The 18246-nt window shown below is 40.2% G+C and overlaps 1 protein-coding gene across 25 annotated transcripts in view; it reads left to right on the top strand.

Annotated features, from left to right (window-relative positions):
- The window catches only part of LOC139416728 (heparan sulfate proteoglycan 2), a 190475-nt gene extending 179506 nt beyond the window's left edge, over positions 1–10969 (top strand). For 21 of the 25 annotated variants that reach the window (XM_071165758.1, XM_071165753.1, XM_071165740.1 and 18 more), the window contains 6 exons: positions 7410–7494; positions 8517–8591; positions 9485–9555; positions 9874–9957; positions 10175–10278; positions 10482–10742. In XM_071165758.1, coding sequence (XP_071021859.1) covers positions 7410–7494; positions 8517–8591; positions 9485–9555; positions 9874–9957; positions 10175–10278; positions 10482–10654 — 592 coding nt within the window. In that variant the 3' untranslated portion in view covers positions 10655–10742. Of the gene's footprint in view, positions 1–7409; positions 7495–8516; positions 8592–9484; positions 9556–9873; positions 9958–10174; positions 10279–10481 lie in introns of all 25 variants that reach the window. The other 4 variants (XM_071165756.1, XM_071165745.1, XM_071165742.1 and 1 more) reach the window with 2 other exon arrangements.
- Positions 10970–18246: the final 7277 nt, after the last annotated feature.

The following is an 18246-nucleotide window of genomic DNA, read 5'->3' as shown; positions in this document are numbered from 1 at the left end:
CAGTGTCCCAGAACTTTTTGGAGTTGGAGCTACAGGATGCAAACTTCTGCCTGAAGAAGTTGGCTTTAGCTTTCCTGACTGACTGTGTGTATTGGTTCCTGACTTCCCTGAACAGTTGCATATCGCGGGGACTGTTCGATGTTAGTGCAGTCCGCCACAGGATGTTTTTGTGCTGGTCGAGGGCAGTCAGGTCTGGAGTGAACCAGGGGCTATATCTGTTCTTAGTTCTGCATTTTTTGAACGGAGCATGCTTATCTAAAATGGTGAGGAAGTTACTTTTAAAGAAAGACCAGGCATCCTCAACTGACGGGATGAGGTCAATGTCCTTCCAGGATACCCGGGCCAGGTCGATTAGAAAGGCCTGCTCACAGAAGTGTTTTAGGGAGCGTTTGACAGTGATGAGGGGTGGTCGTTTGACTGCGGCTCCGTAGCGGATACAGGCAATGAGGCAGTGATCGCTGAGATCCTGGTTGAAGACAGCGGAGGTGTATTTGGAGGGCCAGTTGGTCAGGATGACGTCAATGAGGGTGCCCTTGTTTACAGAGTTAGGGTTGTACCTGGTGGGTTCCTTGATGATTTGAGTGAGATTGAGGGCATCTAGCTTAGATTGTAGGACTGCCGGGGTGTTAAGCATATCCCAGTTTAGGTCACCTAACAGAACAAACTCTGAAGCTAGATGGGGGGCGATCAATTCACAAATGGTGTCCAGGGCACAGCTGGGAGCTGAGGGGGGTCGGTAGCAGGCGGCAACAGTGAGAGACTTATTTCTGGAGAGAGTAATTTTCAAAATTAGTAGTTCGAACTGTTTGGGTATGGACCTGGAAAGTATGACATTACTTTGCAGGCTCTCTCTGCAGTAGACTGCAACTCCTCCTCCTTTGGCAGTTCTATCTTGACGGAAGATGTTATAGTTGGGTATGGAAATCTCAGAATTTTTGGTGGCCTTCCTGAGCCAGGATTCAGACACGGCAAGGACATCAGGGTTAGCAGAGTGTGCTAGAGCAGTGAGTAAGACAAACTTAGGGAGGAGGCTTCTGATGTTGACATGCATGAAACCAAGGCTTTTTCGATCACAGAAGTCAACAAATGAGGGTGCCTGGGGACATGCAGGGCCTGGGTTTACCTCCACATCACCCGCGGAACAGAGAAGGAGTAGTATGAGGGTGCGGCTGAAGGCTATCAAAACTGGTCGCCTAGGGCGTTGGGGACAGAGAATAAGAGGAGCAGGTTTCTGGGCATGGTAGAATATATTCAGGGCATAATGCACAAACAGGGGTATGGTGGGGTGCGGGTACAGCGGAGGTAAGCCCAGGCACTGGGTGATGATGAGAGAGGTTGTATCTCTGGACATGCTGGTTGTAATGGGTGAGGTCACCGCATGTGTGGGGGGTGGGACAAAGGAGGTAACAGGGGTATAAAGAGTGGAACTAGGGGCTCCATTGTAAACTAAAACAATGATAACTAACCTGCACAACAGTATACAAGGCATATTGACATATGAGAGAGACATACAGCGAGGCATACAGTAATCACAGGTGTTGAATTGGGAGAGCTAGCTAAAACAGTAGGTGAGACAACAGCTAATCAGCTAGCACAACAACAGCAGGTAGAATGGCGATTGATTAGGCAGAGAGGGTCGGATTAACTACACACAGAGCCTAAGTGCGGCTGGGGCCGACAGATAAAACATAAACAAGCAGAATGGATTACCGTGATTAATGGACAGTCCAGCATGCATCAGCTATGTAGCCAAGTGATCAGTGTCCAAGGGGCAGCGGTGGATGGGGCAGGGAAGCTGGACTGGCGAGTGTTATCCAGGTTAGAAAACTAACAATGACCAAATAGCTTGTAGCCAGTTAGCTGGTTAGCTTCTGGAGGTTCTTGAGTGTGTTCTAAAAATGTAAAGATAATAGCGGTTCCGTATCACATTGGGTGAGGCAGGTTACCGGAAGGTATAGACAAATTAAAAATCGAAAAGGGATAGAAAGTAAATATGGGTTCAGTGAGTGTTTGGGACGCGGCGATTCAGACGGTTAGCAGGCCTGTGCTAACAAGCTAACAGTTAGTAGACGGTGCTAAACACGGTAGCAGTTAGCGGACCGGGCTAAACAAGCTAGCAGTTAGCAGGCCGAATTTGCAAGCAAGGAGATAGCAAGGGCTAGAGAGTTAGCCTTTGGGGACGTCGCGATGGGGGTATCTGTTTATTCCTCTTCATGCAGTGACATCGATGGACCGGTCGTGGGTCTGGATATTGTAGCCCAGGAGCTCAAAATGTTCCGTTTGCGATGGGAATCCGGGGATGAAAAATAAAATAAAATAATAAATAGGTCCGTTATGCTCTGGTTAGAGTCGCGTTGTTCGAACTGGCGAGAGCTTTCCGAGCTAAAGGTTAGCTGATGACCGGTTAGCTGAAGACCGCTAGCAATGTTTTGCTGAAGCTGGTAGTTCGTTGGCTAGCTTCAGTTGAGGGGTTCCAGGTCCGAAGTAAATATAAATACTTTAGGAAAAATAGCTACGTTGGGTGAGGCGGGTTGCAGGAGAGTATTTAGAAGAAGTTGAGGTTCAGCAAAAAGTTTTAAAGATATGTGAAGAAAAAAACGAAAACAAACGATATATACAAGGGACACTACACGACAATACGTCCTACTGCTACGCCATCTTGGATTGTATAGAGATTTTAGAGATTTTAAGGAGCCTAAAGGCACAGCATTGTTGGCTGTAACCTCCTGTGAATCCGAGCTGTGCGTTCATCTTTCCCTCGATCCTGACTAGTCTCCAAGTCCCTGCCGCTGAAAAATATCACCACAACATGATGCTACCATCACCATGTTTCACCGTAGGGATGGTGTCAGGTTTCGTCCTGACGTGATATCTGGAATTCAGGCCAAAGAGTTCAATCTTGCGGGCTGTCATATGTCTTTTACTGAGGAGGGGCTTCCGTCTGGCCACTCTACCATAAAGGCCTGATTGGTGTAGTGCTGCAGAGATGGTTGTCCTTCTGGAAGGTTCTCCCTTCTCTACAGAGGAACTCTGGAGCTCTGTCAGAGTGACCATCGGGTTGTTGGTTACCTCCCTGACCAAGGCCCTTCTCCCCCGATTGCTCAGTTTGGCCGGGTGGCCAGCTCTAGGAAGAGTCCTGGTGCTTCCAAACTTCTTGTATTTAAGAATGATAGAAGCCATTATGTTCTTGGGGCCCTTCAATGCTGCAGAAATGTTTTGGTACCCTTCCCCAGATCTGTGCCTTGACACAATCCTGTCTCTGAGCTCTACGGACAATTCCTTTGTCCTCATGTTTTTTTTTCTGCTCTGACATGCAGTGTAAACTATGGGACCTTATATAGACAGGTGTGTGCCTTTCCAAATCATGTGCAATCAATTGAATTTACCACAGGTGGACTCCAATCAAATTGTAGGAACATCTCAAGGATGATCCATGTAAACAGGATGCACCTGAGTTCAATTTCAAGTCTCATAGTAAAGGGTCTTAATACTTAAGTAAAAATTGTATTTCTGTTCTTTATTTTTAATACATTTGCAAACATTTTCTAAAAACCTGTTTTCTTCATTATGGGGTGTTGTGTGTAGATTAATGAGGCATTTTGTTTATTTAATCCATTTGAGAACAAAGCTGTAATGTAACAAATTGTAAAAAATAAATAAAAAATAAAAAAGGAAGGGGTATGAATACTTTCTGAATGCACTGTGTGTTATAATGTCTGTATGTGTGTTATAATGTCTGTGTGTGTGTTATAATGTCTGTGTGTGTGTTATAATGTCTGTATGTGTGTTATAATGTCTGTATGTGTGTTATAATGTCTGTGTGTGTGTTATAATGTCTGTATGTGTGTTATAATGTCTGTGTGTGTGTTATAATGTCTGTATGTGTGTTATAATGTCTGTATGTGTGTTATAATGTCTGTGTGTGTGTTATAATGTCTGTATGTGTGTTATAATGTCTGTGTGTGTGTTATAATGTCTGTATGTGTGTTATAATGTCTGTATGTGTGTTATAATGTCTGTGTGTGTGTTATAATGTCTGTGTGTGTGTTATAATGTCTGTGTGTGTGTTATAATGTCTGTATGTGTGTTATAATGTCTGTATGTGTGTTATAATGTCTGTATGTGTGTTATAATGTCTGTATGTGTGTTATAATGTCTGTATGTGTGTTATAATGTCTGTGTGTGTGTTATAATGTCTGTATGTGTGTTATAATGTCTGTGTGTGTGTGTTATAATGTCTGTATGTGTGTTATAATGTCTGTGTGTGTGTTATAATGTCTGTGTGTCTGTGTTATAATGTCTGTATGTGTGTTATAATGTCTGTATGTGTGTTATAATGTCTGTATGTGTGTTATAATGTCTGTATGTGTGTTATAATGTCTGTGTGTGTGTTATAATGTCTGTGTGTGTGTTATAATGTCTGTGTGTGTGTTATAATGTCTGTGTGTGTGTTATAATGTCTGTGTGTGTGTTATAATGTCTGTATGTGTGTTATAATGTCTGTGTGTGTGTGTTATAATGTCTGTGTGTGTGTTATAATGTCTGTGTGTGTGTTATAATGTCTGTATGTGTGTTATAATGTCTGTGTGTGTGTGTTATAATGTCTGTATGTGTGTTATAATGTCTGTATGTGTGTTATAATGTCTGTATGTGTGTTATAATGTCTGTATGTGTGTTATAATGTCTGTATGTGTGTTATAATGTCTGTGTGTGTGTTATAATGTCTGTATGTGTGTTATAATGTCTGTGTGTGTGTGTTATAATGTCTGTGTGTGTGTTATAATGTCTGTGTGTGTGTGTTATAATGTCTGTATGTGTGTTATAATGTCTGTATGTGTGTTATAATGTCTGTATGTGTGTGTTATAATGTCTGTGTGTGTGTGTTATAATGTCTGTATGTGTGTTATAATGTCTGTGTGTGTGTGTTATAATGTCTGTATGTGTGTTATAATGTCTGTATGTGTGTTATAATGTCTGTATGTGTGTTATAATGTCTGTGTGTGTGTTATAATGTCTGTATGTGTGTTATAATGTCTGTGTGTGTGTTATAATGTCTGTGTGTGTGTGTTATAATGTCTGTGTGTGTGTTATAATGTCTGTATGTGTGTTATAATGTCTGTATGTGTGTTATAATGTCTGTATGTGTGTTATAATGTCTGTGTGTGTGTTATAATGTCTGTATGTGTGTTATAATGTCTGTATGTGTGTTATAATGTCTGTATGTGTGTTATAATGTCTGTATGTGTGTTATAATGTCTGTATGTGTGTTATAATGTCTGTATGTGTGTTATAATGTCTGTATGTGTGTTATAATGTCTGTATGTGTGTTATAATGTCTGTATGTGTGTTATAATGTCTGTGTGTGTGTTATAATGTCTGTGTGTGTGTTATAATGTCTGTATGTGTGTTATACTGTCTGTATGTGTGTTATAATGTCTGTATGTGTGTTATAATGTCTGTATGTGTGTTATAATGTCTGTGTGTGTGTTATAATGTCTGTATGTGTGTTATAATGTCTGTATGTGTGTTATAATGTCTGTGTGTGTGTTATAATGTCTGTATGTGTGTTATAATGTCTCTGTGTGTGTTATAATGTCTGTATGTGTGTTATAATGTCTGTATGTGTGTTATAATGTCTGTATGTGTGTTATAATGTCTGTATGTGTGTTATAATGTCTGTATGTGTGTTATACTGTCTGTATGTGTGTTATAATGTCTGTGTGTGTGTTATAATGTCTGTGTGTGTGTTATAATGTCTGTATGTGTGTTATAATGTCTGTATGTGTGTTATAATGTCTGTATGTGTGTTATAATGTCTGTGTGTGTGTTATAATGTCTGTGTGTGTGTTATAATGTCTGTATGTGTGTTATAATGTCTGTGTGTGTGTTATAATGTCTGTATGTGTGTTATAATGTCTGTGTGTGTGTTATAATGTCTGTATGTGTGTTATAATGTCTGTGTGTGTGTGTTATAATGTCTGTATGTGTGTTATAATGTCTGTGTGTGTGTTATAATGTCTGTATGTGTGTTATAATGTCTGTATGTGTGTTATAATGTCTGTATGTGTGTTATAATGTCTGTATGTGTGTTATAATGTCTGTATGTGTGTTGTAATGTCTGTATGTGTGTTATAATGTCTGTATGTGTGTTATAATGTCTGTATGTGTGTTATAATGTCTCTATGTGTGTTATAATGTATGTATGTGTGTTATAATGTCTGTATGTGTGTTATAATGTCTGTATGTGTGTTATAATGTCTGTATGTGTGTTATAATGTCTCTGTGTGTGTTATAATGTCTGTATGTGTGTTATAATGTCTGTATGTGTGTTATAATGTCTGTATGTGTGTTATAATGTCTGTATGTGTGTTATACTGTCTGTATGTGTGTTATAATGTCTGTGTGTGTGTTATAATGTCTGTGTGTGTGTTATAATGTCTGTATGTGTGTTATAATGTCTGTATGTGTGTTATAATGTCTGTATGTGTGTTATAATGTCTGTGTGTGTGTTATAATGTCTGTGTGTGTGTTATAATGTCTGTATGTGTGTTATAATGTCTGTGTGTGTGTTATAATGTCTGTATGTGTGTTATAATGTCTGTGTTTGTGTTATAATGTCTGTATGTGTGTTATAATGTCTGTGTGTGTGTGTTATAATGTCTGTATGTGTGTTATAATGTCTGTGTGTGTGTTATAATGTCTGTGTGTGTGTTATAATATCTGTATGTGTGTTATAATGTCTGTGTGTGTGTGTTATAATGTCTGTATGTGTGTTATAATGTCTGTGTGTGTGTTATAATATCTGTATGTGTGTTATAATGTCTGTATGTGTGTTATAATGTCTGTATGTGTGTTATAATGTCTGTATGTGTGTTATAATGTCTGTGTGTGTGTTATAATGGCTGTGTGTGTGTTATAATGTCTGTATGTGTGTTATAATGTCTGCATGTGTGTTATAATGTCTGTATGTGTGTTATAATGTCTGTGTGTGTGTTATAATGTCTGTGTGTGTGTTATAATGTCTGTGTGTGTGTTATAATGTCTGTATGTGTGTTATAATGTCTGTATGTGTGTTATAATGTCTGTGTGTGTGTTATAATGTCTGTATTTGTGTTATAATGTCTGTATGTGTGTTATAATGTCTGTGTGTGTGTTATAATGTCTGTATGTGTGTTATAATGTCTGTGTGTGTGTTATAATGTCTGTATGTGTGTTATAATGTCTGTGTGTGTGTTATAATGTCTGTGTGTGTGTTATAATGTCTGTATGTGTGTTATAATGTCTGTGTGTGTGTTATAATGTCTGTATGTGTGTTATAATGTCTGTGTGTGTGTTATAATGTCTGTATGTGTGTTATAATGTCTGTGTGTGTGTGTTATAATGTCTGTGTGTGTATGTGTGTGTTGCAGCGGCCCTGACACTCCAGAGACCATTGAGCTGGAAATCAAGGTCAACAGCAACTCCAAAGAGGGCCTGATCCTGTGGCAGGGAGTGGTATGTCCTAACCTGATCACCGTACTCATGCACCCCCGGGGCAATACTCAGCACTATTTTTCATCCTTACTATCTAATCACATATTTACCAATAACCTACCATACAGAACTTTGATTCAGCACTTCCGTTTACACTCACTGTCATTAATAATAGTAATTATAATAATACATTGGATTTGTGTCTCGCTTTTCTAAGACTAAAAGTGGTTCACTGGCATTCAACCGCTCTTTTCCTTTTGGTTGTTTCTCATGTTTTTAACTGGCTCTCACATCTCACTTCTTTCTCATTGTATTGAGATTGATGTAACTTACAGACTGGCTGTCGGTTTGGCATGTTGGCCCTGAGCGAGCCACATCACAGTTCCAGGTTCAGGCATGGTTTGGCCTGTTGGCTCTGAGCGAGCCACGTCACAGTTCCAGGTTCAGGCATGGTTTGGCATGTTGGCTCTGAGCGAGCCACGTCACAGTTCCAGGTTCAGGCATGGTTTGCCTTGTTGGCTCTGGGCGAGCCACGTCACAGTTCCAGGTTCAGGCATGTTGGCTCTGGGCGAGCCACATGACAGTTCCAGGTTCAGGCATGTTGGCTCTGAGCGAGCCACGTCACAGTTCCAGGTTCAGGCATGTTGGCTCTGAGCGAGCCACGTCACAGTTCCAGGTTCAGGCATGGTTTGGCATGTTGGCTCTGGGCGAGCCACGTCACAGTTCCAGGTTCAGGCATGTTGGCTCTGAGCGAGCCACGTCACAGTTCCAGGTTCAGACATGGTTTGGCATGTTGGCTCTGGGCAAGCCACGTCACAGTTCCAGGTTCAGGCATGGTTTGGCATGTTGGCTCTGAGCGAGCCACGTCACAGTTCCAGGTTCAGGCATGGTTTGGCATGTTGGCTCTAAGCGAGCCACGTCACAGTTCCAGGTTCAGGCATGGTTTGGCATGGTTTTGACAGCACTGTTTTGATTGACTGCACTGCATGTTGCCTGATTGTTGCTTTGCCTCTCTAACCCAAGCCCCTTCCCATCTTCCCCAGGAGTCAGTTAATGGCGCTAGCCATTTCCGCAAGATGCATGCTAGTAAAAAGGTATCCACCTCACCAAAACACCTGGTAAATATGGTATACTTCAGGATATGTACTTCATGTATAGATATATTGTAAGATGATTTGACAGTCTTACACTATATCTATACCATAACTATGGAATACATGTTTTGAACTTGTGTTGTTTTCTCCGGCTGGAGCAGCCTACTAGCTTTAATTAACAATTAAATACAATCAATCAATCCTTAACAATAATATGTATGTTGTATAATATGCACGATGGCTGTGACAGCTTCAATGCTCATTGTTATGTTGCATGTAACATTTGTTCTGTACTACCAAAAGGAGTTTGATTCAGGTTTGTGATCAAAGCCTGAATAGGTCTAAAAATATATTTGTGTGTATCTTATACAATACAGGGAACTCCACAAGTCTTAATAATAAAACCTGTGCGCTCAGTATATGAAAAAATCCATAATGGTTTTACTGTATGATCCAGATATACAGTATGTTAGATATACTGTACAGTATATCCCCCATGCTCAACTGGCTGACCGCGGTCCGATTTGGACCCAGAATGGGGTCAATACGGACCGCGGTTCTCAACTACTCGGTTGGGCTTCGACCCGTGGTATCATATAAACACATACTGTAAGACATGGATTCTCTGCAAAATGTGAAGAATTGTGGGAAATTAGGTTTAAAATTGCAACATTTTCTCTCCTCCAACAAAAACAGTGTGAGCAGTTTGGGGTTGTGAGATGGGGGTTTGTTACTACGCCAACAAAGTACAATATTCATCCAGACCTTTGCCACCTAGGAAATGTGTCTGACCAGACCTTCTCAAGTAGAATTTGAGTATACCTACTGTATATGATACAGTATATGCTATTTTACTGTCTGTCATTATACTGTCATAACTTTCCTATAATTTGTCATCTAAATAACTTTATTTCTAGGAACTTGGAGATCAAGGCAAGGGCAAGGACTTTATCAGTCTTGGTCTGCAAAACGGACACTTTGTCTTCAGGTAAGAAAGCATCACTGACATCACTGTGGTGGTATCCTAAGGAATATGCCCATGCTGTTCGTATATCTGATTGGTAAAGTAAATATTGTTTGCACCAGTCCTAAATAAGCACATACGGTGGGGTCCAAAATGATTGACACCTGTCATAAAGGTGAGCAAGAATGACTGTATAAAATAAATAATTAAAATACTGAGCTATATTGTATACTCATGTTTATCAAGGGTGTAAGTAATTTCAGGCCCCAATTTAGGTCTTTATTCTCCTCTATGTAGTCCCAGTAGTAATGCTGCTGTTGCATATTCCCTGTCTGTCCACAGCTACCAGCTGGGCAGTGGTGAGTCTCAGATCCAGTCCAGAGAGCCCATCAACGATGGCAGATGGCACAAGGTCACTGCTGTGAGGTAACACACAGTACATGACCTTCCACTCTCATGCTCCGTTACAACTTGTATTATTCACCTCTTATTCCACATACAGTGGAAGATCTACTGTTAAAAGAATATAAAATGTTTATAGTTTTAGTAGTGATTTATTTTCTCAACGAATGTTCTCTGTGCTTTGTGATGAAGTGTAATGATTATACGAGTAAGGAACGTTTTCTTCTGTGTGTGTGATCAGAACTGGTAAACAGGGATATATTCAGATAGACGGAGGAGCCTTTCAACAAGGACAATCACAAGGCAAAAGCATCATGGTGAACACCAAAGGCAACGTATACCTGGGTACGTGTCCTTCTTCCCGTTAGAGACATGTTGGGAAAATGTCAAGTATTCATTTTCAAGGTCTCCAAACAGTTTGAAAGTACAGTGTCCCAAATCTATAGGCAAATGACTGATTGACAGAGGTGATATTGTGTCTCTTCTAAGGACATGCACTGAGGTTGTGTGTGTGCGTGCGTGTACTCATGTGTGTTTGTGTGTTACAGGTGGCGCCCCGGACATATTTGCGATGACGGGAGGGAAGTACTCCTCGGGGCTCGAAGGTTGTGTGAGGAACCTGTCTCTGATGAACGCCCGGCCGGGAGAGCAGCTGGCCAGACCCATCGAGCTGCAGGCCACCGCAGAGAATGGCATCAATGTGGGCCGTTGCTCCTCATAGACCTACAGCAGCCCCCACACAAACACACACACACACACACACACACACACACACACACACACACACACACACACACACACACACACACACACACACACACACACACACACACACACACACACAGAGAGAGAGACTATGGAGACAAGATACACACAGACATTCACAGTTACACGCAAACACACAGAGACTTACATACATGCGTACACACAGTCAGTTTGATACAAACGTGGTGCTTTGCTCCTACCAAAAACAAAGATACACAACACAAAATGATATTTTGCTCTATGTGCATTAAACCAAAAAAAAGAGAAAAAATGAAATGATATTAACAAATCTTCACTTCCTCGGTGTTGTATTGTCAATGAAGGTCAAGGACTATTAACACAGATCCAGTACAGTTTACATACTCCCGGCAGTAGCTTTTAGCCATGACAACAAGAGAGTAAAACGCTATAGGCCTTCTACGATGGGTCAGATCCTATGGAGTTGGAGATGTTTTTACAGCACTGAATTTTTATTTATATACATATAAATATATATTATATATTTGTGGGGGAAACATGCAAACTAACCATAACTGCTCTACTTTGTCCTAGAGTTGATTCTGGGTTCTAATACTGTGTGTCCAGGACTTTTTTATAGGGCCTAGTTGTGTTAATACTTGAAGACATTTAGGCCTTCTACTTTCTTCTTCACTTCTGTAGGGGAACCTGAGGGGCGAGCATGATCACAGCCTTGTCACACTATTGGTAGAGGGGTCACAGAGGGCACGTCACAAAGCAGCATCAAGACACATCTCAGGGGAAGACAGGATTTTAAAAACAAACAGACAGGATTTTAAAAACAAACAGACAGGATTTTAAAAACAAGCTATTAGAAGTAATGGTGCCGTTCAATTCTGCCAAATCATTTCTGATCTGATTCTAAAATACCTTGCCTTTCCACACCTAGCATGGTTGCCTCTTTTGTGTCTGTAAATTGTTTTTTTTAAACTTGGTGCTATTAAGTCAGACATGAAAATACAGCGCACTAACACTCATGTGTCTGTCTCCTTATATTAATGTAGTACATATGTTGTTACATTTACTTAATTTCTACATTTGAAATAATATCAGTGTAAAACACACGTTACACTTGCCTACTTTCTTTCACCTCTCCTGAGGTTGGGGAGGTTGTGTTGTTCTCCACATTAAATCTGAGGTTTATTTTAGTATTTTTAGTGTGGCTCAGTCTCCTCATGAGTCCTATCTTATTGAGTAGATCTCAAAAGACGTCAAGGTGGTGTTATAAAGAATGAATGTAGATTGTATTTTTTTTTATTATGAGCGGTTCATTTTGTAATTTTGCTTCTGCAGTCACAATCATGTGCTTACTATTTCCAAGTCAGGTAAATATCAGTTTAGTCTGGGTACGTGGGGGTCCCAGGACCAACTTTGGGAAACCCTGATTTAGTAGACGCTCTTATCCAGAGCAACTTACGGTAGTGCGTGCACTATACATTTCTCATACTGGTCCACCATGCGAATTGAACCCACAACCCTAGCGTTGCAAGCGCCATGCTCTACCAACTGAGCCACACGGGACCATACTTTTATCCCTATATGACGTTGTGTGTGTACTGTATGTGATTGTACTAAATGCGTGTAAACTGTGTACTGTTGCTCTATGTGTGTGTACTTTATGTCCACGTCTCGCCATCTAAATCCTTAGGAGGGTTAACGCAGAACTGCGTCAAGATGTTCCTCAGTCATTTTCAGGTTCAGTAGCAACTAGCCTCAGTAGGTCTCATGGAACTAACAGGTCTGACATGGAACTGTAGCAGCTGCATCATTTTGTTAGCTGTTGTACCTAACGCACTATGCAAGCAGATTCATACCAAAATATTTTGACATGGATATGGCTTCCATAACTTGGGGTAGACTGATTGGATGAGACGAACAGTAGACATACAGCAGACAGAGTAGATTACTTCAGCAGTGGGGGAATACAGTTGAAACCTGCCTGGTGGGGTGCGTGCTAACTGTGACCTATGGAGCCCCAATGAGCATGCTCGCCCACACTGGTTGACCACATGACAAATATGGCATCATAGTTTCACAAACTTTTCACATTTTGTAAGTTTAAGATTATGTTGATTAATATTCTAAAAATGAGCACTATCATTTCACTTAAAGTTGCTTCATTTTTATTTATTTTTGTTTCTTTGATTCATTTCTGTTGTTTATTTCAGGCTTGATTCTGCTGTTGTAGAGCAATCAGAAAAGCTTGCCATCATTTTTTTTCTTGCGTTATTGTGTATTCCCTCCCCACATCCCCATGCCCTTCATGTTGGATTTTTAATACCGTTCTTCTGTCTTCCCCGACTGAAGTTCCCACCATGACATATACAGTCTCAGTTGAGTGTCTGTGGAACAACTGTGGTAACTGACAGTAACATCAGCCCGAGAAGGGGTTGTCAACTGCTTTGTGCCAGACCCAAATAAATCTATGTGTATCTATAGATCTATATATACAGTATGGCTCTGGTTTGAAATGATAAAATGAAGGATTTTAGGCTCTCTATATCACATTGAGTAGAGTTACCATTACTCATTGGGAAAGGTTACAATGTGATTATTGTGTAATTGACAGGAGTAAACACTGCATAAACACAGATGAGAAAAACATCATACAATCACAAATCAATAATACATTGAATTCCCATTTGTGTATATCATCATAAGATATATTTGGGTATGGTTGGTGTACTGAGTATGTATAAAGTGAATATGGCCACTCATCATTGATGAAGATATTATTTCACCTATTTTGACATTTTTAATATTGTCTCTTTTTCTTTTTTTGGATTAAGACATGTTGAAAAATACTGTCACAAATTTCTAGTGAATGGAAGTGTACTACACATAATATTATTGTCCATTGGATGATACTGCTCTTGTTCCTGACTGAACCATTTCCAGAGTTGAAAGGAATGACTCTTCCCCTCCCTCAGTGTTTCTTCATTAAAACAACATTCATGTGCTATTTAGAATCTTGCGAGTTGTGTTCTTTTCCCAGTCATATTTTTTTACCCAGTTCTATTATTATTTTCTTGTATCATTTTTTTTAACGTTCTACAGACAGTTGTCCGATATAGTCCTCCTTTATCTACTAATTCACTTTCAGATATTGCACACTCCAGTCCCAGGATATCCAAATCAAATCAAATGTTATTTGTCACAGGTGAAATGCTTACTTACAAGCCCTTAACCAACAATGCAGTTTTAAGAAAATACCCCCAAAAAAGTTTGAGATAAGAATAACAAATAATTAAAGAACAGCAGTAAATAATGATTGATACGATGATACGATTGATAAGATTGAATGATACGATTGAATGATACAATTTATAAGATTGAATGATACGATTGATAAGATTGAATGATACGATTGTTACCCTTAATCGTCATTATGTTCGCTCGTCATCTTTAGTGGGCCAGCTCTTTACCCAGGACCCGAGACAGTGTGATTCTCTATTACTCTATTACCAGGCCTATTGACAAAGTCAAGGTTCAATGTACCCAATGGAAGTTAGACCCAAATCAGCTTTCTGATATGGATAGCCTCAGGACCATAGAGATCTCTTATTACTGTAAATTATGATTAGATGAGGCATGACAAATGTTTATATAGTAAGTAACCGTGGCAGCATTTAAAAATGCTTTTATATTTCATTTTTACTGCTCTGTTCTACCAGCATTACAGACACATTACATTGCAACCGTGGAAGAAGAAGCATCCCAACAAATAGGTCCCATGAACACAAAGAAAAGTTAAGTTGTTATTGATCACTGGCCATGTAATATTGGAGACATACTACTGTATGCACATTGGCCAAACGTCAAAAAAGACGACAGAAGACATTCTTGCAGTTACAGCAAGTCAAACTGTAGTCATTGTTGAATTCACATTCGCTGCTGGGACTGCACGAGACAATCTAGCCTTGGGATACATACACTATATGTACAAAGGTATGTGGACACCCCTTCAAATGAGTGGATTCTGCTTTTTCAGCCACACCAGTGCTGACAGGTGTATAAAATCGATCACACAGCCATGTACTCTCCATAGACAAATATTGGCAGAAGAACGTCCTTACTGAAGAGCTCAGTGACTTTCAACGTGGCACCATCATAAGATGCCACCTTTCCAGCAAGTCAGTTCTTCAAATTTCTGCCCTTCTAGAGCTTCCCTGGTAAACTGTAAGTGCTGTTATTGTGAAGTGGAAATGTCTAGGAACAACAGCGGCACAGCCGTGAAGTGGTAGGCCACACAAGCTCACAGAACGGGATTGCCAAGTGCTGAAGCACGTAACGCCTAAAAATCTGTCCTCGGTTGCAACACGTCACTACCAAGTTCCAAACTGCCTCTGGAAGCAACATCAGTACAATAACTGTTTGTCGGGAGCCTCATGAAATGGGTTTCCATGGCCAAGCATCCACACACAAGCCTAAGACCGCCATGTGCAATGCCAAGCATCAGCTGGAGTGGTGTAAAGCTCACCGCCATTGGACTCTGGAGCAGTGGAAACACGCTTCACCATCTGGCAGTCTGACGGACGAATCTGGGTTTGGCGGATGCCAGGAGAGCGCTATCTGCCCCAATGCATAGAGCCAACTGTAAGGTTTGGTAGAGGAGGAATGATGATCTGGGGCTGTATTTCATGGTTCAAGCCCCTTAGTTCCAGTGAAGGGAAATCTTAATGCTACAGTATACAATGACATTCTAGATTACTCTGTGCTTCCAACTTTGTGGCAACAGTTTGGGGAATGTCCCTTTCCTGTTTCAACATGACAATGCCCCCATGCACAAAGCGAGGTCCATATAGAAATAGATTGGTGTGGAAGAACTTGACTGCACAGAGCCCTGACCTCAACCCCATTTAACACCTATGGGATTAATTGGAATCCTGACTGCGAGCCAGGCCTAATCGCCCATCATCAGTGCCCAACCTCACTAATGTTCTTGTGGCTGAATGGAAGCAAGTCCCTGTAGCAATGTTCCACCATCTAGTGGAAACCCTTCCCAGAAAAGTGGAGGCTGTTCAACGAGCAGGTGTCCACATACTTTTGGTGAAGTAATGTACTTCCAGAGACAATCACTTGGCAATGGATGGTTACATAACAAGATTAAATGCACCTTAGGCTGTTCTCAAGAAGCGTGGAAAGCTGCGCTGAAATTAAGTGTTGTGTCTTTACTATCATAAAATGTGAAAACTGAAAACAATTCTCTGTAATTATTATTGATTATTAGTGATTAAACTAATCATGTACATTTTTTTAACTAGGAAGTCGGGGCACCACGGAAAATGTTCAGATTACAAAGTTATAATTTTCTGAATATAACTCTTCAGATATTTTAATATCTGATCAATTAGTTTTCTATTAATTTATTATTATTATTACCTTCCTCAGTCTCATCTGAACGTCGTAAATTGTTGGTTATCTACGCGAACCCAGCCTCTACTATGAATCATCCATACACAAATTGGCTCAATTATTTATTTACTAACTAACTAAATAATCACAGAAATACATAAACAAAGAGTAGATGTTGGTTACTAACAATGATAGGAAAGAGTCCCTAGTGGGCTAAACCGATATGACCGCTTGGTGGACAAAGGGAAGGGGTGGGACTGAGAAAGAGCAGGAAAGACAAATGGATTCATTACACACAGTCTATAATTACATACATTGAAACGCTAATCCTTCTCACATGAACGGCCGCTCATTCGAGAATAATTGCAAGTATATATTTACGCGGGTATGTCATTGTTGTCTTCTCTGTTGGAATCCGGTCCATCTGCTGGAGAATTCATCAGAGTCTCTCTGGTTGCGTTTTCCAGAAGATCAAAGTATTTTGTGCTTAGAATGGATACTTCAGAGTACCATTCAGAAATGTTCTCATAGAATAGATGTTTTGGCGATTGCCTGTATTCTCGTCCTCGGTTTGCGTAATTTCTAGCTGCAGACTAGTAATTCATATCTAAGATTTGCTCTTATTCTGTAGGGATCAATAGTCTCAGCCGTGTAGCCAATGCTCCACGTGGAATAGTGTCCTTTGGTAGAGTTGTCGTTTCAACCACTTCACACACTTCAACCCGCATGTTTTCGTCTCAGAAATTCAACCATTTGCAACCCTAGCTTACGCTGGGGTTTGCTTAGTCTTAACTATTCTTCACCAGGAGTAGGTTTTATCTGTAACAGTAGAAACGGGTGGTCCATGATGCCTAATGTGCTGTCTGGGCTCACTGGGGTGTGGCCACTGACTAGTTCATCTTTATATGAAAAACCCATACTCCCATTTAGAAGGTTAACATCACATTACATCTTTTCACAAATAGTTTCATGTTTAATCACATACGTTTCACAATATTTAGATGTATTCCTAATAGCTGGGAAATACACTTTAAGAGATCCCGAAATGTGTGTTTCCTGTCTTTCATGAGATCACCAAATGAAACACAACATAACTGTGCCTTAAGTGTCCAAAGACCATTCCCACACTCTCAAAAGTAGACATATTGTTTAATTCTCGCATTTTGGGGATTTAAGTGTTTGACCAAGTGAAGTCCCTTGTTCTCTCTCTATGCTCTCTCTGCATGACCAGGGGGAGAGAGTCTCTGCCAGGAATTTACAACCTGAGACAATAAAACCTGGGTTTAGGAGAGAGAGTGAGAGAGAGGGGGAAGCCACGATCTACACCCAGAAAGGGCCACGTCATGACAGAAGTTACAAATCAATGCCACATTCAAGTGTGAGGACAAGTAACTTTGTCACATTATGTAGGGAGATTTCTAACCCTAGGGTCAAAAGTGAATGTGAGACTTTGGTTATGGTGAGAGTTCACTTTCATGGTTCATGTCACAATTACTGTGTTTATGTAAGAAGGATTATGCCATTGGGCATTTCTATTCAGTGTGGTTGACTAGGGATCAAGGTTCAGGTGAAGATCAACGGTCAAATATTGTTTACGCATCACGTCAATACACCTGGAACATTGCTTGTTCTTTTTTTCTTTATTTTCCTAAATATTCACATTCAAGTGTAAAATCCCAAAATGTTCAATTGTATTTAGGTATACTACAGAATCACTGGTGTTGATCTTCTGTTTCTTTCACTAATGGTGAGTCATAAGATTGAAAGGAAACTTATCGGTAACAGCATATCTTTTGCATCTAGTATTTTATGACATCGTAAATCTTCACACCAAGCCCAACAAGAATACATTCATGGGGCTAGGCGTCCAGTCAGCGGGACACCTGTCGACAACTTCCGGCGAAATTGGAGGGCGCGCAATTTAAATAAATAATCATAAAAATGGTGGGTATTAAACATCTAGGTACATACAAGTGTCTTATATCGGTTAAAAGCTTACATTTTTGTTAATCTAACTGCATTGTCTGATTTGCAATAGGCTTTACAGCGAAAGCATGCCAAGCAATTATTTGAGGACAGCGCCCCACATCAAAATATTTTTCAACCAGAACAGGCTTCGTAAAATCACAAATGGCAATTAAATATTCAATTACTTTTTGAAAATCTTCCTTCGAT

This window comes from Oncorhynchus clarkii, chromosome 9 (genome assembly GCF_045791955.1).
Source record: "Oncorhynchus clarkii lewisi isolate Uvic-CL-2024 chromosome 9, UVic_Ocla_1.0, whole genome shotgun sequence".
Lineage (NCBI taxonomy): Eukaryota > Metazoa > Chordata > Actinopteri > Salmoniformes > Salmonidae > Oncorhynchus > Oncorhynchus clarkii.
Note: the sequence above shows the minus strand (reverse complement) of the source record. Positions and strands in the feature narration are given on the sequence as shown.